Raw genomic sequence first — 19,779 nt, 5'->3', positions numbered from 1 at the left:
CTTGGGCCTTTGAGTCCAACCCTAAAGCATCCTCCACAGATGGTTGCCACTGCTTCTTTGACTAGTTAGCCCTATCAAATGCTAAGAAAAAAAATCACAGTATGTGGTTTAAACCCATTATGCCATACCCTGCACTCTGGAACAACAGAGAAAAGGGCCTTGACCTTATTTGATGTACAGTAGACTCAGTTAACCTGCACCCATGAGGAATGGTAGATGCCAGATAAATGTAGTTTCTGGTTGCTTGAGAGTTAATACCCACAAGATGGCAGCAGAGAGAGAGATTTTTTTGCTGGTTGCTTGAGTTCTGGTTAACTGAGAGTCTACTGTAAATATACATGTGATGTTACTAGAAAGACCAATGCCATGTTGGATGACAGGAGTTACTCCTAGCAAGTGGAAGGTAGCAAATGGGTGTAGAGGCCTCCAAAGAGGCAATGCTAGATTCCCTCCCCTTTGTCAGATTCTATCGAAGCCATTATCAATGCAATAAATTGCTTCATGAGATCAATTACACAGGCTGTCTGAAAAGGACCGGCTTTTATTTTATTGTGGAAAATAAGTTTTTGCTTCTTTAAGGTCTTCTCACCAATTAGGTCTGAACATAAAATCAGCATCTCTCCATCAAACACCTTGATTCAAACATTCAGATGTACAGACACTTATTTTCAGTTGGAAATTCAGCGGAGATATTTTTGTGAACAGAAGGCAGCTCAGGACAGAAAGGGGGGAAAACTGTAGCTGCTGGTGGATTCTCCTTTCTGCTGGGATCTCCACTGAGCATCTTCCAATTGTTTCACCAAAATCACTAACTGGAATGGAAAAGGTGATCATTTCACTGTGACCTAGGACAAAACACTAACACGGACAGTAGGCCAAAGAAAAGAGTTTGGGCTACAGATAGTGCGGATTACGTTACATAGAAGTGAGAAGTCAGGAAGAAAATGATTCAGTAGCTCTGCCCTCCTATTCTATTTCCATTTCCATTTCCCTGACGGATTGACTGAGCACCAGAGGACAGAAAGGAGAGGAGGAGGGAGCCAGAAAGAGACCTCCATTTTTCTTCCTCCAGAACTTCAGCAGCTGCCTTCTGCTGACAGGAAATGGCCACGTACTTGCAAACTGAGGCATCAAGCTGAGTCACAGAACAGAAAACCCAAGGTAAGAACAGCTATTGTTTCTAGTTTTGAAATGGCAATTCCTCACCCTGGATCCAGCAAACCTTAAAAGTAGGAATTAAAATAATCTGCCAAAGAATCCAACTCTCCATTACAACCACCTCTTTCACCATCACCCCCCCCATCCAGATAAGATGGATCACAGCATTTCTGAGGGGCACCTCATGGTAGACGGATGACTCAAGCCATCTTTTCCACATGTAAATTCAGGAAGTCGTTAAAGGTGAGTAGCATCGCACGAAACAATCTTTGCTCTCCTTGGAGACATTCCCACTCATGGTCCATATACATTTTTCTGCCCTACTTTACTTTGTTTTCAAATGGAAGCCTGACCTAGAAAATCGGCAAATAGTAGTCTCTCTCAAAGAATTAAAGTTAAATCAGCTTACGGACATTTCCAAATTATCAAAATTTGAGGCGCAGATCACAATAGGTCATTTCTCTTTCTTCCTCTAGAGAGCCTCATCCTCTGCAGCGTTAGTTTTGTTTTTCAAAAGAAAATCTCAGGACATAGGCAGATACCTCCCCCTTGCACCAACTAGAAGAGCAGATACATGAAGGGAAAACCTCCCATACCTATTTCACTTAACCACAATTCCTTACTGAAGTGGAATGCCAAAACATAAGTCTGTCTTCCTCCATTCATCACAGAGATGGTCTTGTGTATTTTAGAGAGAGAGAGAGAGAGAGAGAGAGAAAGCAATAAGCATTCAAATAAAGCAATATCCTTTGGTGTGGTCTAAATTTTGGCCAAAGGAGTCACTTCCTCACGCCCGCCTCACAAAGTGGCAGCTGGAGCAGCTCATCGGCAACTCCCAAGGCAAGAATGGGGAAGGTGGACTCTGCCCCACCGAGTAAGGCTGGACTCCTTCGTTGGAGAGGTCCTTTCATGAGATGCTCCGATTCCTCAAGAAGGCTCCTCCCTCTGCTCTGCTTAGTGCCCACATGGTGTCCAAATATGTAGCAGTGACCAATTCCAATATGGCCATTCAGAAAAAACAGTGATTAAAAAATGCAACAGAGCCACGAGCATACTCTGCCATAGATCAGGATGGAGTTCCTACACCAGGGAAATTAAGGCAGCCTTGGGCAGATTCTCCTCATAAACCTGGGAAGAGAACATGGCACCGACATCAAGCCATCAGTCAGCTTCCCTTAAATATACAGTCCACAGATATACGTGAAGCCTCTATCGTTTCAGATTACAGGTGTAGATGGAAATGTTTGCACGCTCCCTCGTGCGTCTCAAAGACCCAGCCTCGGACCTTCCTGCCCCAGTGCCCAAGAGGAATTTCACGGAGGGGCCTCTCCAAACTTAATGGCCCACCTGCAGCCCATCATCTTCTGCTGTGGCTTACAGAAAGGACCATTTGACAGGAAGTTCCTTTGGCAGGCACCGACTAGAAGACTGTAAAGCCAGAGCTTCATGTATCTCAGTACCAGGTAAGAGGATGAGAAGAAAATGCCCACCTCCATCCAAGACGTCATTTAAGTTAAAATTAACAGGCCCCAGCATGTGCTCATGCTCTCCAACTGCTCTATCTTAGTGCGCGAGTAAAAGCAATGAAAGAGGCTCTGACTTCCCTTTCCATCTCATCTGAGTGACAATCATATTAAGTTTGTCATTGTGCACATTGTATATCCACTGTCCCAATCAACAGGGTTCAAGAATTAGCGTATCTAAGAGATCAACATAAAAATGGCCAATATGGTCAATAAAGATGGTCCTTTTGAGGGTTCAATGGTCATCCAAAAGAGCTTCCTGCTTTCAAAACCCTACAGATGCCCAGGTGAGAAGTGAAGCAGCGGCCAAGAGGTGAGAAAAACCTTTTATCTTCCCCCTGTAGCTTACTTGTGGCCTATCAAGTTAAGTGCAGCGCACCAGTTTTGAATGGTAGTTTACTGGGAACTCAACAAGACTCCTGGTTTTGCTTGGCTAGAATTAAAGATACGTATTAAATCTGTGGCCAAGCACACTGTATGGCTGGTGAGCTGCATTGGCCTTGTAAGATCACAAGCTGCTCTGGCTTGCTATACTCAATGAAACTGAGAAAACTTCAGCGGGTCACTGCTTTGGTTTAGCATTCACTTTGACCTCAAAATGCACCAATTCGGACAAACCACCAAGGATCTAAGGAGTGGACAGGCTGCAATGTCCAGAAGGAAGATAGGCACCAGGGAGAGAATGCTCCTTCTCATCCACAACGCTGGGGCTTCAGAATACCCCCATCACCTATTCCTCCTGCCATTACCCCCTCCCCCAAATTAAGTGCACAAAACAATCCTCATTCCTGGAATGCACCTGAATGCCACACAGGAGAAGAAAATACAGAGTTTTGCCCTCCCACCCCCTACCCAAGCACCCTTTTCCCGATGTGGTCCAGCATGCTCAAAGATCATCAGCTGCTAACTCCAGCTGGGGTCATAGCCTGTCCAGTCAGGAGGAGGAGCCAGGTAAACACGGCGGCCTCGGTAAAGAAAGCTGACAATGCCCTGATAGCCAGCACGGGGCACTCCTGATTTGAGGTCATCCATAACACCCAAGGCCTTTGCAAAGGCCTTGAAAGAGTCGCGGGTGGCATACTGCACTCGCACAGTACCTAACTCCCGGTGCTTGTTCCCCTGCAGTTCTTCTACACGCAGCTCAGGGGCACCGTAGACCTGGGCCAAGAACGAGCGCTCATACTCATTCTTCTTGAGGTAAGAAAGGTCCATCTGGGTGAAAGGCACAAAACGGTCATTGAGCTTGATGAATTTCAGATACTGGTCAAAGAACTGACCGTGGCTCACACCTTTACGGCCAAAAGTCATTGTGCGCGACACTTCAGGCCTGATGCATGAACGGCCCTGCCGCTGTTCAGGCTGTCGCATCCAATCGTCCCAGAAAGCCTTGGGCCACTTGGGTTCCAGCTCATCCCACAAGTCAGAGAGCAGAAGCCAGCCCAGACCAGGGAAAAAGTCAGTCCGGTAGAGAAGTTCGGGATGGGCAGCATCAACCATCTGTTCCTTGCCGTTATCATTCCAGGCAGAGACACACCAAAGAGTTGGGTCGGCTAGCAGAAGTGGAAAAGTGGCTTGAAAGTACTCAAAGAAATCTGGAGCGACTTCCAAGTCGTCTTCCACTATAATGGCCGCTTGGTATTTGAAGGTCCGGAAAACCTGGCTCAAGGCCCAGCGATAGTGTCGAGCGATTTTGTAGTATCCCTGAAATTTGCGATGGTCGGTGGGCACAGGGATGTCACTCAAGTTGGGCTGCTTAATGTGCATGACAGAATCTCCATAGGAGGCAATGACTCTAGCTGTTTCCTCATGCCCACAGTCCTGGCTTACAATGATGGGGAATCGCTCCTTTGAGGGACGGTAATGCAACAGTTTATCCAGACAACGGCGGACGGTGCTGCGGTCACAGGCAATCACCACCACAGGCAAAACAGCCTCAGGGGATATTCGACTATGATGGGGTAAGAGCGCAGCTGTGGAAGGCTGGGCTGACACCGCAGCTGATAGGTGGTGGGTTTTGGCCTTCCATTTGCTCCAAAGGGAACTATAAATGTAGATCTGATGTAAAAGGTCCTTTTGGTGTTCTAACTCTACTTCAGCATCCTGGGCCAGTCGGATCACCTCTTCAGTTAAGCGGCTGTGGTCTGACAAAGACTGTGGCCGAGTCCACAGGAAGAAGAGGATCAGGGCGTTCCAGGCCACGAAAAGCACTACGCCCCAGAGAATCAGACTACTTTTCTTCAGCATCCTTCACAGGCATAGGCCGCACCCTGTCCTCTTACGTTCTCCCCTCTGATGAGCTTCAAACCACCACCATCAACCTGAAAAACAAGCGGTAAAACAGTATTATTGATTCATCTGTCTTTCCCTTCTTCACCACCCTACCTTTTAAAATGGAATTACACAACATTCATTGTTTCTCATGATCTATTTTAAATACCAAGTAAGATTAGATTCTGCTGAAGAGTCTTATTGGAAGAAGCATTTCTGCTCTGAGTTAGATTAGCCACTCTCTAAATGGTTCCCAAAGGTCTTCTGACTTGGTTCTTAATCTAATCACTGGTTCCATATTAACCTGCAAGTCCCCTTCACTGTAGACCTGTATGCAAGCAGACCACCATCGATTCCTAGATCAGAGTATAAAGAACCAAACAAAATCACATTATACAAACGCAAAACAAATCTGCCTAGATCAGGATATACAACTTTTTCTTGGCTAAAGGCCACATTTGCCCTGTGAGTGACGTGGCTCGGTCTAGAATGAGAATAACATTTCATTTATAATTAAAATTAAATTGGATTAATTAAGTATGGTTAATATTACTCTCCAGTCATGTTTCTCCTCTGTTAACTGTAAGATGAAGCCTTTGTCTGTAGAGAGAACATGCTCCATGCACTGTATTAAAAGCAAGCACGTAAACAAGTTAACAAGGAAGTTATATGCCCGCATTCATTTTAAACACCTTTTGCATAAAAAGGAACAGGAAATCTCACCCAAGAAATGATGAAATAGAAGAACCTGCACAGTATTTGTATCTCCCAATATACAGCATTGCCAAGTTTAAAATGACTGTTCTTGAACAAAGAACATAAAAATTAGACCGCAACATCAACAACTAAGCTGAACAGTGACTCCTACTCTTAACATCTAGACCAGCAGTTCTCAAAGTGTGGTCTGGGGACTCCTGGGTGTCCCCGAGACCCTTTCAGGGGGTCCACAAATTTTCAAACAAATATTTTTAAAATTTCTCAGTTTTAATTTCTAATACAGTAAATATTGATAGATATAACCCACATAAACCGAAGCTCTTTGGGATCCTCAATCACTTTTAAGAATTGTAAAGGGATCCTGAGACCAAAATGTTTGAGAACCACTGATCTAGACTACTACGATGGGTCTACATGCGGCTTCTCCTGAAGACCCACCTGGTGCAAAATACAGTTGCCCACCTGCCGACAGATGAAAGCTGTTATGACTGGGTAATTCCAATGTTTTTAGGAAATGCATTGGCTCCTGGTTTGCTTCCAGGCTAATTCAAGAAGCTGGTTATTACCTCTATAGCTCTTTATGACCTAGTTCCAGGTTATCTTCAAGACTCTAAATCTCTGCTTTAAATGCACAGATGCCTAGAGTTGTCTGGAGTCAGGTGGTTTCTAAATTTAATAAATTAAAAAATAAGTAAGTAGAATCTGCTCATAAAGTAGGAGCAGGCCAAGAGGGCATGTTGTAGATATCCCCTCCCCAGGATGTCAGTGGGTAGGGATTCGAAAACAGGCCTTTTCAGACACAGCCCTCTCATTCTGGAGCAGCTTGCAAACTGATATGACCTCTTTTGTAGAGGTCTTAAGGCAACGGGCTAGAACACAGGAGGCTGAGAGTTCTAGTCCAGCCTTAGGCATGAGAGCCGGCTGGGTGACCTTGGGCCAGTCACTCTCTCTCAGCCCAAGAGCCAATCAGGCGTGGTATGAGAGTTCTAGTCCCGCCTCAGGCATGAAAGCCAACTGGGTGACCCTGGGCCAGTCCCTCTCTCTCAGCCCAAGAGCCAATCAGGCATGGTAGGAGAGTTCTAGTCCCACCTGAGGCACGAAAGCCTGCTGGGTGACCTTGGGCCAGTCCCCCCCTCTCAGCCCAACCCACCTCACAGGGTTGTTGTTGTTGTGGGGAAAATAGGAGGAGGAAGGAGTAATAGGTATGTTTGCCACCTTGAGTTATTTGTAAAACTAATAAAGGCGGGATAGAAAATAAACAAACAAACTTCCAGTTTCAATGCTGTTTTACTGCTGTGTGATGACCTATATGTGTTTTTATAATGTGATGATTTTATAATTCTTGGAATATTGCTTTATTTTTATTGTTTCATTGTTCTATTGTTTCACTGTTTTTATTGTGCTGTGAGTTACCTAGAGTCTCCTTGAATATTGGATAGAGGTGGCGTGCAAATGATAAAACCAAACAAACACAAGTCATCAAGGTTTTATTTCTATCCTATAGAATTAGGTTTTAAAAGTATCAGAAAAGATTATCTTAATCTTATTGCAACAGATTAACATGATCATTCCTTTGGAAATTGTATTTCAGAGCTTAGAGTCCCCATATTAAAAAGCCTGCCTGCCTTCCCTCCCTCCCATGGTCACAGAATAAGGTTCCAGCTTCCCAGACATCACTTCTAGATGACTTAACTCCATTCAGTTTAGGAGAATAAAAGGAAAGAAATCTCTCATTCCTTGTATTGGCAGGCAGGGAAATCCACTTCCTATGTGCCAAGCCAGGCTCCAATCCTATGATGATAAAGACGACAAAGATGAAGAGATCCTTCATTTCGGAAGTGCAGGGTGCGATAGAAACCTTGATAAAATCTCTCTCCCCAACCCAAATGGGTAGGTGTGGAGAGGACGTTATCTCAACTCTAATTTCATTAGATTAAATGAACCTTTTTTTCCTGGGTAATAATACTGCTGCTCTGTATGTGAGTGGCAGCAGAAATAGTACCGCGTGGTGATGAAGTCACACATCCCTTCTCCATGAAATCACCAGATTCCTTTACTCTTAACAGATCCTTTTCACCACATTTTCCCTTCCACAAAACCTCAAAGACTTGACTCAGAATAACAAAAGGACTTGAGTCATTATGTGCAATTTTGTTTCATGTCCATTTGCCTAATTTATTTGGAAATACAATTTGATCTTTTGGGGGCACAAAGTATGAACAGCTCTCCTTTCAGAGTCCAAAAAGAAGTAGGCTTCTTCAGGAAGCCACAACACCAGAGAGTGGTTGGTCTGCCGTCACAACCCAGCATACAAAGTTGTGACAAGGGTTTAAAAGATACAGACTTTTACATGGGTCAAAGAATGGGTCAAAGGGAGCTACAGTAACTGAGACAATGGTATATTTAAGGTATGATTCTTTTTGAAGCAATTGGGGTGCTGTGTAGCACTGCCATCAGGATGGCTTCGGAACACTAGGTTTATTTTGTTTTATACTTTCATTTAAGAGTAAAATTTCAGCAGCTTTCACGTTCAGGACATACAAATTCATTTCCATTGAACTCAGAAGATAATCAGTTAGGAGACAGTTGATCATCAACTTTGGCAAGCTATTTCTTTTGAAGGAGATGGGCGGTGATGAAATTTGTTACATAGAGAGAGAGAGACAGAGACAGAGAGAGAGAGAGGGAAAGAAAAATATTCTCCTGCTTATAAAGGGAAAGGACTGGAGCATGCTACTTGAGCCCATTGAAATTCTACCAAGGCTTCCTTTTTAATGTTGAAAACAATGTTTTTAACTCATGACATAGCTTTAATAGCCTAACCAGGCAGAAATCTGAGCTGTGATGCAAATGAAATGGTATACAATGCCTGAGTGGCGTTAGTAGGCAGAGAAACACCATCACCCACCTGGACATAATTCAGTTAGAGTTTTGAGGGGGAGGACATTGGACTCAACAGATGTTTTCAAAAAACTTGTTCTTCCTATGCTAGAGATGTAATAAATGTGAAGTGACCTTAGTGCCTATACTCTATACTAGTGCTAGTTCTTTTTTGCTAGACGTTATTACTACGGGGAATTAGGCTGTTGGAAAGAAGGACAAAGATATTAATGTACTTGTAATGACTGCCTATTCAAAATGACAATCGGACTCACACAGGTATTCTTTGGATGTCTAATTTAATAATGAATAGTAGGCAGAAATGCAGGCAAAGCTGAGAATACCAGCTTTAAAGTATATTCCCAAAATGTGGAACTTGTCTTTCTCACTCTTTAATACACCCACCCACCCACACATCGTGCTTGGACTGCTGCAAAAAAAGGCGGTTATGCATTCTTGGAAGAACATGTACATTACTAGACTCCAAAGGCTGGCATAATGAATCTGTCAACTCTTAGCTTTTGGACTGGCTCTTTACCAGTAGAGGGGTAACATCAGACAAGATGACTCCATGGTCTAGACTGAATCCATTGCTAAAAAAACCTGAACAAACCGCTGGGGGTCTACAGTGGCAAGGGGGACTTTGTTGTTAACTGCCTAAGCCACTATTTTGAGGAGTAGGATGGCAAGACAGTGAACACATTTTTATAAACACAGTGTGCTGAGCAGATGCACGGAAGGAAGTTCCAGGGAATGTCAGCATGGAAACTGGAGCTTAGGACAGGAACCGTTCTGATCACGCTGCAGTGAGAATTAAACAATATAAAATTGTTTACCCGGCATTTCAACTACCTGTGACGTCACTTATATCAAGTCTACAGCAGCAAGCGATAACAAGTTTTATTGTATCTCTGATGAGAACTCCCTTCTGATACGACAGGGAAGCACAATCCATGTTCTTGTTACGGAGAAAATAAAACGCTGGCAATCCGCGTAGTGCAACAGAGCTTCAAGCAAACGTTAAACGTCACTGATAAAGCTGCAGGCTGAAGAGGTGACAGCGCAAGCAGAGAACATATGATGTAGCATGACTCCACACCATTTAATCCAACCTTTCACATTTCATGCTATCAGTTACAATATCCTGGGGAGAATCTGGTTCAAGCCCGTGCTCAACTGGTGACTCTGGGTGAATCAAGCTCTCTCTGTGCCTAACTTACATCACAGCAGGATTATTTCCAGGAAAACTGAAGGGAATGTTATGTAAGGAAAAAGTGGGATATAAACTCAACAAATAATCATTTGACTCTATAGACTCAGTTGGTTTTTTCAAAACAAATCCCCGATCATCTTAAGTCTGCTGTGGCCTCTGCTGCTTAGCAGCTGGATCAGTAGTCTTCTTAATTCCCCTCCAACATAAGTTCCAGACATACAAAGTATCCCAAGTCTTTTAAAGCTTAAAACTACACTTTTGGGAGACTCTGTATAATTAATCCTGTGGGTTTGCATGAGCTTTGCCACCCAATCTTACTTCACTTTGTAAATAAATGAAAAGAAAATATTCCTGCTTGATATAGAAGGTATCTGTAGAAGGTAGCTATCATCTAGTGCTGTCTGTGGAATCTGAAACACGTGTGTTGAATGCAAAGAGAACAGCCCCACAGCAATGCCGTATTTGGTTTACTCTATTTGGAACTGATGTGCAACCATACCTAGGGCACAACAAAAAAAAAAAATTAAAAAAAAAAACAGCACTGTAAACTGCACTGCAGTTTTCTACGATTTAATTTTCTCCAGATGAATTAAATTACAATTGTAATTGTAATTGCACAACCATCCTGACCAGGAATTCTGATAACTGTTTTTTTTTTTGGGTGGGGGGTGCCTTCAAGTCCTTGTTGACTCCTGGCGACTGCCTGGACTAGTCCCTGCAGTTTTCTTGGCAAGATTTCAGAAGTGGTTTGCCTTTGCCTGCTTCTTCTTCCTAGGGCTGAGAGCGCGCGGCTGGCCCAAAGTCACCCATCAGGCTTTCATGCCTAAGGTGAAACTAGAACTCTCAGGCTCCTGGTTTCTAGCCTGATGCCTTAACCACCACACCAAACTGGCTTTCTGACAACTCTCTGATAATTGTAGTCCTACACATTTAAATGGCATCAAGTGGGAAAAGCTGTTACAGAGTATTATCAGCTTGACCATTATTCCTACACATACGTACCTACATAATTCCAACTGCAAAAATTTGCCTTGTCTGATTCCAGTATTTTTGGAAGGACAAAATTCTGTACTTTTAGGCTTTTAGTGTTACTGCCTGGATGCAGCCATATGCAAAGTGCAGCACCATGCTTTAACAGACAGGAGCAGGGAAGAGAGAAACATAATTGGGACAACTCTGAAATTCTGGGACATTCCCAGAAGTCGAATTTAACAAGAAATGGCCCGGTCTTTACAATATGAATGAGCTGTATAAGGCTACCAAGTGTCTAAGGCTTGCAATGGTTCTACTGAAGGATTATTGCTCATTTCAAAATCTTTTCTCAGGAATCATAATGCCACTATTGCTGTTAAAACACACTGAAATGCTTGAGGCAAACCACAAAGAATACTGTTTACAGCGCAGCAAAATACGTACAGTATTCTGAAACACAGACAGGACTTTGTAATAAAATACTGCCGTTATGTAACATACGGTGCATTCCTACACATACATACCTATGTAATTCCAACTGTGAAGGTTTGCCTTGTCTGATTCCAGCATTTTTGGAAGGACAAAATTCTGTACTCTTTTAGGCTTTTAGTGTTCCTGCCTGGACGCAGCCATATGCAAAGTGCAGCACCTATCTCCAAAATGTGAAGAAGCAGAGGAACCTTTCCTCACCAAAACGCTGGGGCTCTACACAGTTCCTCATCCGCTGATTGCAACATAAAAAGCAACCTGTTTCTTAAGTAGAGCTCAACTCCTGACCAAAGGAGGCTTGAGAAGAGAATTCAAAGAAGACGTACTTCAAGAAGAAGGGGTGGGTGGGGTTGGATTTTGAAGGGCACTGGAGGCTACTTTAAGGCTTGTGCTAATTTTCATCTCTTTCTGTCCTAACAGTCAGGAACCACGCTGAGACAAGGAATAGGTCTCTAGTGCTTTATTACTGCTACATTAGACAGAAAATCCTAACAAACTGAAGAAGCGTGGGAAAAACCCAGACAGATAAACCCCAAAAGTTAAGGCGGGTCTGATCTGTGTCTCTTTGAATGGCTGCTCAACTCCTCAGTACTACGCATGTGTTTCCCCCCTGGATAGAGGCCCCTCCTGCTCGCCATCAGTGCTCATGACACTTTCCCATGTCAAAATGGAGGGAAACGGTGCTGACAGTTTTCAGCAATCATGATCAAAAGAGGTTTAGGAGCCATAGGCTGCTTACCCTGCCTTAAAGCGAAAGATAGTTGCTGTCATGTTCGCCGTTCCAATGTTGCTGGTACATCGTAACGTTTCGCATGTCATTTCACTGATACGTGTTTCATCTGGGAAGGGAGGAGGATTCCATCTCGTGGGATTGTTATATGTTAGCAGCTGGATTGGAATGTGTTTGGGTTATCTCATGTGTTCAAGGTTGCTTTCCCAGGACATCAGCAGAAACGGTTACCAGCACTTGGGGGGGGGGAGTTTGCAACGGCAGGGCGAGGGGCGGGATTACGTTTTGAGCGAGGGTTGTTAGTTTGTATTTGGCGCGCTTTTGCTCATTCTCAGCTTTCTCTGTATTTGCATACTATTCTTTAATAAATCAGATATCATTAAGTACCTGCTTGTGAGTCTGAGTCTATTGGGATAGGCAATCATTACAGTTGCTTGCTTATTTGCTATGGACACATAACTTGAAACTAAATACTTACTCCAGGTATTACCATATCCCACACCACTATTTATCAGGAAGAGAGAAGAAATGCCACCTGTGTCACCCTATGGAACCTGGAGCCTCTCAAATGTGGCTGAACTACAACTCCAAGTTTCCTCACAACTGGCTAAAGCTGGTGGGAACGATAGTCCAGCCACATCTGGAGGGTCATGGATTCTTCATAGGAGGCAAGCAGCTTGCTCACTTGGCTCAAGAAACTTCTTGGTTGCCATCTTCCACCCCCTGATCTAATTCCAATCAGACCTTCTGAGTACCTTCAGCTCTGTACTTTACACAGTAAATTCATCAACGCTGACTGCATTTTCCAAATATACCTGACCTCTGATACCAGCCATCTGCAGCTTTTTAGGGTACAACAGAGAAAGCACTGGGGAGACCCAGGTTCTATTCCATCCTCAACATGGAAGCTCGTGGCCAAATACTGGCTGCACAATTTCAGGCTGTCTTGGAGTAAATTAATTAATTAATAAAACCTTTTTTTTAAAGGATGCTAATGGGGAAGCTTGCCTTCCAGAGTCCTCTTTTCATTTCTACCCTTTTAAAAGAGAAATAACCAAGAATATTATGAAACCAGAATTTGACAATTTTGCCACAGATTTTCAGCAGTATGATTCTGAGATACTGGAGGAACCCAATTGAAATGATTTGGGAGGCAGGAAGTAAGTATCGCATATGGTTTCACTGTCGAGGATCCTCTGCAGACTTCTTAACAAGAGGCTTTACTACAGTATTTTATCTTTTAAAGTAGTAGAAGTTTTCTAGATAGTAATTTACTAACCTGGTAAAGAGGTCTAAGTTGATCAGACTCTATTTTAACTCCTCTTAAATCAACTGAAATTTATCCAAGCAGCAGCAACCGAGGCTGTAGTCTTTTTCTGAACTACCAACAGGGCTGTTTTTCCGCTGCCAAAAACAAAGTACAGTTCCTTTTCAGAACAGGAAGTTGTGTTTTTCTATATACTTTGCAAAATAAAGATTAGGATGTGCTGACAAAGAGAACTTCAGTAATAGCATTGCCTTTCCAGAATGTTACACCAAACTGAAGCCTTCTGAATTCAACAGCCAATTTCTTATTATGCTTTCACTGAACAAAGGTTTTGCCTGTAGCGGAATCAGCGTGTTGGCCTACAAAGGATAAGATGGCTACCCAGATAGTCACTTTACAGAATGTGAGACAATTGAGTCTAGGAATGATCACAGGTTTTTGCTTCAGTAAATCTCAGAGACAACAATTCCATTTTGGGCACTCCTCTGAAACTGGGATCTACAAATCAAAATAATTATTTTTCTCTCTCTTATACACATACACTCACACACACTTTCCAACTATGGCACACTTCTATTCACAACAGAACACTGTCTCATTGTTCCTAGTGGCTTGACTTTGAACTCCTACAACATGTTTGGCCATTTTGGCTGCAACTTAGGAGAGCTGAAATCAACAACATCTGGAAGACACCAGGCTGATTACCTCTCTCTCACAGCAAAGCAGTCCTCCAGAGTACATTAAGTCCTCTAGAGGACATTAAGATAGATCCTGGGGTTGTCAAGGAGCAAGCCTGGGACCTTTAATGTGTAAAGTTAGGCTACCTGGAAGCTTCAGTACTTTCTAATTTGAACAAGGCAGCTTTAAAACCAAGACAGGTTATTCACTAATCCAGGCCAGACTCAGATTCCAAACATGAGATCTGGATTTTTCTTGCTATCTGCTTTTGCCACGTCAGTTTGTTCACTCTTTGATGGCGAAGACTGAAGTGGGTTAGAAGCCTACAAAACTTTAGATTAGCACTCTGCCAAAAGCTACTGTTATTATGTCTATGCTTTGTATGAACTTCAGCACCACAAAAGTGGAAATGGGGAAAAGGTACAAACAAGGTGGCATGGCAAGGAAAAAACCTTCCAGGTTGAAAATTAAGGATCAACTGCTTCAAAATTATAAGGAATCTAACTATTTCACAACAGATTTCACAATATATAGCACACAAACATATGAACGGCTTGGATAACACTGGTCTATAGCAGTCTTTTTCAAACTTGGCAAATTTAAGATGTGTGGACTTCAACTCTTAGAATTTCCCAGCCAGCATAGTGTTAAGTCCATATATCTTAAATCTGCCATGTTTGAAAAAGACTGGTCTATAGCACCTGGGCTACACTAGCCGTTAAGTGGTAAGATTTGAGCAGCTTGATATAAGAGATTGTTTCTAAAAGAGTAAAGTTCTGTTCTGGATGACATGCAATTAAGGTTCTCACCAATTTGTCCACTGGTCAGTTTATTTCTTGATCAATTCCCCATAAGATGAGAGTATCTACACCAATGCAGGTGACTTTGTTTTCTTTGATATTTTCAACTGAAATGCTTGTGCAAGAGGTCATTGTGAGACAGGCAATGGTTCCTCTGCTATTCATTTTCAACCGTTACCTCTAATGAAGAAATGATAAAATGGCTAAAGTGTCTTTTATTGCACTTTACCTAACAGCTTCACATAGAAATAAATCCTGTTACATTCAGTGAAGTCTACTGTCATAGATGCATATAAGTTTCCAAACTTCAAAGTATTAAACATTTTATTAGTTCACCCATCCCACAAATCACACTATCATCATTATCAATTCTATATAAATAAGAGGGAGAAAGATCTTTTCATATTTTGGGGAAAACTACGGATGATAGTTGCATTTGTCTGGTTTATATTTTAATGCAAAGCAAAATAATTTGAATTTCTCAAATATGAATGAAGCAGAATACTGTTACCTTTTGGTTTTACATTTCAAATTTTCTATGAAGCTCTCTAATTTTAAAAAAAAATACATACATGATGGTTTTCCCAAAGATTTAAAAACAGATGTGAAAACAGTACAGAATGTGTGCCTGGAATGCAAAAATAATAGCAACAAAATTACATCTGCTTTATCTATTCATCCCTAGTGAGAGCTTAAGAATCTCTAGCAAAGCTAGGGTGCTAACTTGATAATCTTTACTGTAACCTTTAGTCAGCACACAGGATTCTGCCTTCTGCAGCTGAGTAGATGTACCTAAATGTAACATCATGTTAATACCTGCTCTTGCTAAAAGAAAAACATTCCAAATGCACGTTGTATGAATTCGTACGATCCAAATCTCAACTCAGTCAGGCTTAATGTAATTCTCTCAAATCTACCCCCATGGCGTTCCAGTCTGAAGATCATCAGACTTTTTAAATGCAACAATAAACAATATCTCACTTCCCCACACAGACAGGCTAAACAGAGAGTAGCTTTCATTAGTCACTTTTTCCTGCAAGAACTGCAGAGCACAGCAATCTTGTAAGCCCCAATCCCAAGCAACAGAGGACAGTCACTCCAAGAGTGTCTTAGATACTCACCTCTGACTTACTCAATAAACTGGTGTGTGTGTGGGCACAGAAGTTGACTTAAATAAATAAAATAAAGGAGCCAAACCTTCATGAATTCACAAAAAACGGCAAATCCATCTAGATGAAGCCAGTAACTCATGCTCTGGGTTGTACCACTAGACCAGTGTTTTTCAACCTCAGCAACTTCGAGATATTGGCTTAACCATGCTGGCTGGAGAATTCTGGGAGTTGAAGTCCGCACCTCTTAAAATTGCTGAGGTTGAGAAACACTGTGCTAGACTAATAGCTACTCTACAACATCTAAAGCATTTATCAAGCTGTCAGAGGAAAGTTTGTGGCAGCTAAACTAGTTAGATTACCTACCGCCTGACCTCGTTTAAAAAGGAAAGGAGGTCAACAGGTCCTGCTTTGTCTGCCTCCAGCTTGACACCTCAGGAGGGGAACTCTGGTCTCAGAAGAGAACCAACAGGCCAACTTCTCAAAGTGTTTTGCTCCTTTCATTCGTAATTAAATATTTTTTAAAGTTCTTTTAAACTTTCCCTTACAGTACTTGTCGATTATCGATCTCGTGCCAGTATTTAGTCTTAGATGGAGTTTACCACCTGCTTTGGGTTGCATTCCCAAGCAACCCGACTCCGGGAAGACCAGGTCCCGGCTAAAACCAATGGTTGCAAATAAAAATGTATGAAAGATAAAATATTTTTTTAAAAATACACAGCATTCGCTTCTGTACCCTTCTAGTGAACAACATGCTTCCCTCAAAAAACACGAATTATGAATTATTACTGTATAAAACATGCACATGCATACATATGCACTTCCACCTTGGGATAACTATATTTTAACCTCAGACATACTTCAAGCTGGATTTATTCTGAACACTGAGACAAACCACTATTACCACTTCATTCATTTATTTATTTAAATTTAGGCACTGCCCAGCTTCAGACTGGCTCTGGGCAGCCCACAATATAACAAGACAAAATAAGAAATACAATATAGAGAAAAATAGAGGAAAAAAAATAGAGAACAAGATGGCAGATCTGGGCAATAACACCAACCCATACAAACATATCCAACAGGGGCCCCAACCACCTTAGCCCTAGGTGTGAGAGAACAACCAAGTCTTTAAGACTTTCTGGAACACCACGAGGGTGGGAGCTACACAGATCTTAGGAAGAACTCATTCCAGAGGGGGGAGACACTTCCTGGGTCCCAAAACATGACACAGTTGCGGTTTCACTTAGTGACCACTTTGCTTAATGACCAAGTTGTCAGTCCCAATTGTGGTTGCTAAACAAAGACTACCTGTATAAGTCTAACCAACACCTTGAATTGCATCCAGAAGCATACTTGTAACCAGTGCAGCTCATGAAGCAGGAGTGTTACATGGCATATTGCAGCATGCCCCTACTGCCTGCACTGTTGCATACTGACCCAGTTGAAGCTTCGAAGTGATCTTCAAGGGCTGTCTCATGTATAGTAAATTGCAACAGTCAAGCTGAGGAGACTAGGGCACAAATGACGGTCTGAAGGGCCTCCTGATCCAGGAAAGGGTGCAACTGGCACACCAGAAGGAGTTTGTGCAAAAATCTTCCTGGCCACAACTGCCATCTGCTCACTGAGCAGGAGGTAAGTCCAGGAAGATTCCTGAAAGGGGAAGTGCAATTCCATCTAAGATTAAGGGGGGAATATTTCCAGATCCAGTTGGCCCTTAAATCCATAGTCACTCCATCTTGGTGGGAGCTTCTCCCCAGCCAGGCCTACTCAGCCTCCAAGTACTGGGATAGAACCCTGACAGCCTCTGTTAGCTGGGCTGGGGTCGAAAGAAACAATTGAGTAATATCAGCATACTGATGATACCAAAACCCAAACCAGTGGATAATCTCACTCATTGGTTTCATATAAATGTTGAACAGGAGGGGTGAGAGCATCGAGCCCTGTAGCACCCTACAAAAGAGGGTCCTAGAGATTGAGCTCTCCCCACCAGCCAACATTAACGGGAATCAGCCCTGAAGTAAGATAACCTAAAACACCATCCCTGATTCCCAACCCTGGACCAATCTAGAAGAACATTATGGTTGATGGGATTGAAAGCCAGCAAAAAAATCAAGGAACGCGAGAATGGATGCACCACCTCCATCTTGGCTATCTCCATACTAAATCCTGGCCTGATGCCCAACTCAAACCCTTCCTCCAGGGTCCTCTGCAATTGCAATCAAACCATCTTTTCAATAACCTTCACTTTTTAGGAAACACATGATAATAGTTATCTAAAACCACTGGGCCCAGGGATAGCCTCTTGAGGAAGGGGTGCACTCCCACCTCCTTCAAGACTCCCTCAAAGAGGCTACCACCACAGCCATGGACCTAACTACAAGTCACCTCCCTGGCCACCCTAATGTCCCAGGAGGGCCCTGGATCCAACAAACAACAGTCTTGATAGTATAGCACCTTTGTACCAGGCAAGAAAAAAGGGCTCCTAACTATTCGTTGTTTCCAGTGTTCTAGGAAGAAGAATGACTATGAGTATCCCAATTTTCTTCCATTATCAAAAAATCTACTATCAATACCCCAATAAAAGGGCTCATGAAACATTCCCTTAGATTGATATCACAGTTCTAAGCAATTAGGATTCCAACCCTTAAAATTAAAGAATGTGGGGATGAAATTCAAGTAATCAAGAAAAGCCAGAGTGATAATGATCAAGGTGTTAGATTACAATTGGGGGGCCAGGCTCAATTCCACTCTCAGCCACAGAAACTCACTGAGTTAACTTTGGACCAATCAGTCATTCTCTATCAGCTCAACCTGCCTCACAGGAATGCTGTTGCAGGGAAAAAAATGGAAACCAACTGTTATGTACTCTACCTTGGGCACCTGAAAGAAATATGGTGTATACATTTAACAAATAAATAAGCAGTCAGTTCTAACAACTCACTTTGCTTTCATTACAATTAAACTCTATGAAAGTTAGGGAGCCATGTCTAAATTCTGAACTGCATATGGGTGTTCTCATTGCATTTATGGAGGATCTGAACATATTTCCTCCATGTCTCTAGGGATCTAAATCTAATCACTAAATAATAAATAGCTTACTGAGAAAATTGTAAAGCACAAGGTTAATCAAACTCAAAAATTATTTTATTTTATTTCTAGTGCCATTTAGATAACAACTTTCTGGGATAACAACTGGGATTGTCCTCTTGGGGGAGATGGGAGGTAACAAAATTTGAATAATAAATAAATAAATAATAAAATTATACACTCATCGTGTAAACAGAAAGCTGAACATAAATGAGAAACTGAGGATAACACCTCTCAAACACGTTAACATTAACATCTTTGACAGGAATAAAATTGGCTAGAGGTGCTTCAGACATGTTTCAAAAGATGTTCAGCAAATTCTAAATCAAGCCCATAAGGACAGTTAAGATAGCTTGCTGCCCTACCCAGAGAAAACAAAATGTGTTTTCGCACTTTAGTGAAGCTAATAAATTAAGTTGGGCCATTCAGGAATTCGGAGCAGCCGCAGCATTGGCTTAAATTTGATGGAAACACCCTCTTCCACTCTGTTCTACATTCACAGGAACCAAGTCCTGCTCTCTGCTCTGCAGTGCAGGAAAGAAGTGGGGGGATTGAGAGAGAGAACAGAGGTGTTCCCCTAACCACAGTTCTTCAATCTGGAAGGAAGACCAAAAGTGTTGAAACTGACAAAGTTTCAGTTCCCCCCAAAATGGTCCTGGCAGGTTCAGCAAATAGCAACAAAAAGTAAATAGCAACTATCAGCAAGTTATCACAGGATAGACTAGCAACACAGGCTATCAGCAAGCCTTCAACCTTGAGTTCTAGTTATACTTCTACGCACATGCATAGTGCCCAGAAGGCGCCACAAGTTTGTTGCAATCGTGGCACAGCTTCAAAGAATATGTCACTTGGTGCCACAGTCAGACATTATATTGGGCCAGAATG

At 42.4% G+C, this 19,779-nt stretch overlaps 1 protein-coding gene across 6 annotated transcripts in view; it reads right to left on the bottom strand.

The window, feature by feature from the left end:
- Positions 1 to 521: 521 nt before the first annotated feature.
- MGAT1 (alpha-1,3-mannosyl-glycoprotein 2-beta-N-acetylglucosaminyltransferase) overlaps positions 522 to 19,779 on the bottom strand; it is a 40,005-nt gene continuing 20,747 nt past the window's right edge. For 5 of the 6 annotated variants that reach the window (XM_063291348.1, XM_063291346.1, XM_063291345.1 and 2 more), the window contains one exon: positions 522 to 4,999. In XM_063291348.1, coding sequence (XP_063147418.1) covers positions 3,585 to 4,925 — 1,341 coding nt within the window. In that variant the 5' untranslated portion in view covers positions 4,926 to 4,999 and the 3' untranslated portion in view covers positions 522 to 3,584. Of the gene's footprint in view, positions 5,000 to 13,229; positions 13,326 to 19,779 lie in introns of those variants that run through there. The other variant, XM_063291349.1, reaches the window with a different exon arrangement.

The sequence above is a fragment of the Candoia aspera genome, chromosome 2 (assembly GCF_035149785.1).
Source record: "Candoia aspera isolate rCanAsp1 chromosome 2, rCanAsp1.hap2, whole genome shotgun sequence".
Taxonomy (NCBI): domain Eukaryota; kingdom Metazoa; phylum Chordata; class Lepidosauria; order Squamata; family Boidae; genus Candoia; species Candoia aspera.
This window is presented reverse-complemented; position numbering and strand designations above follow the sequence as displayed.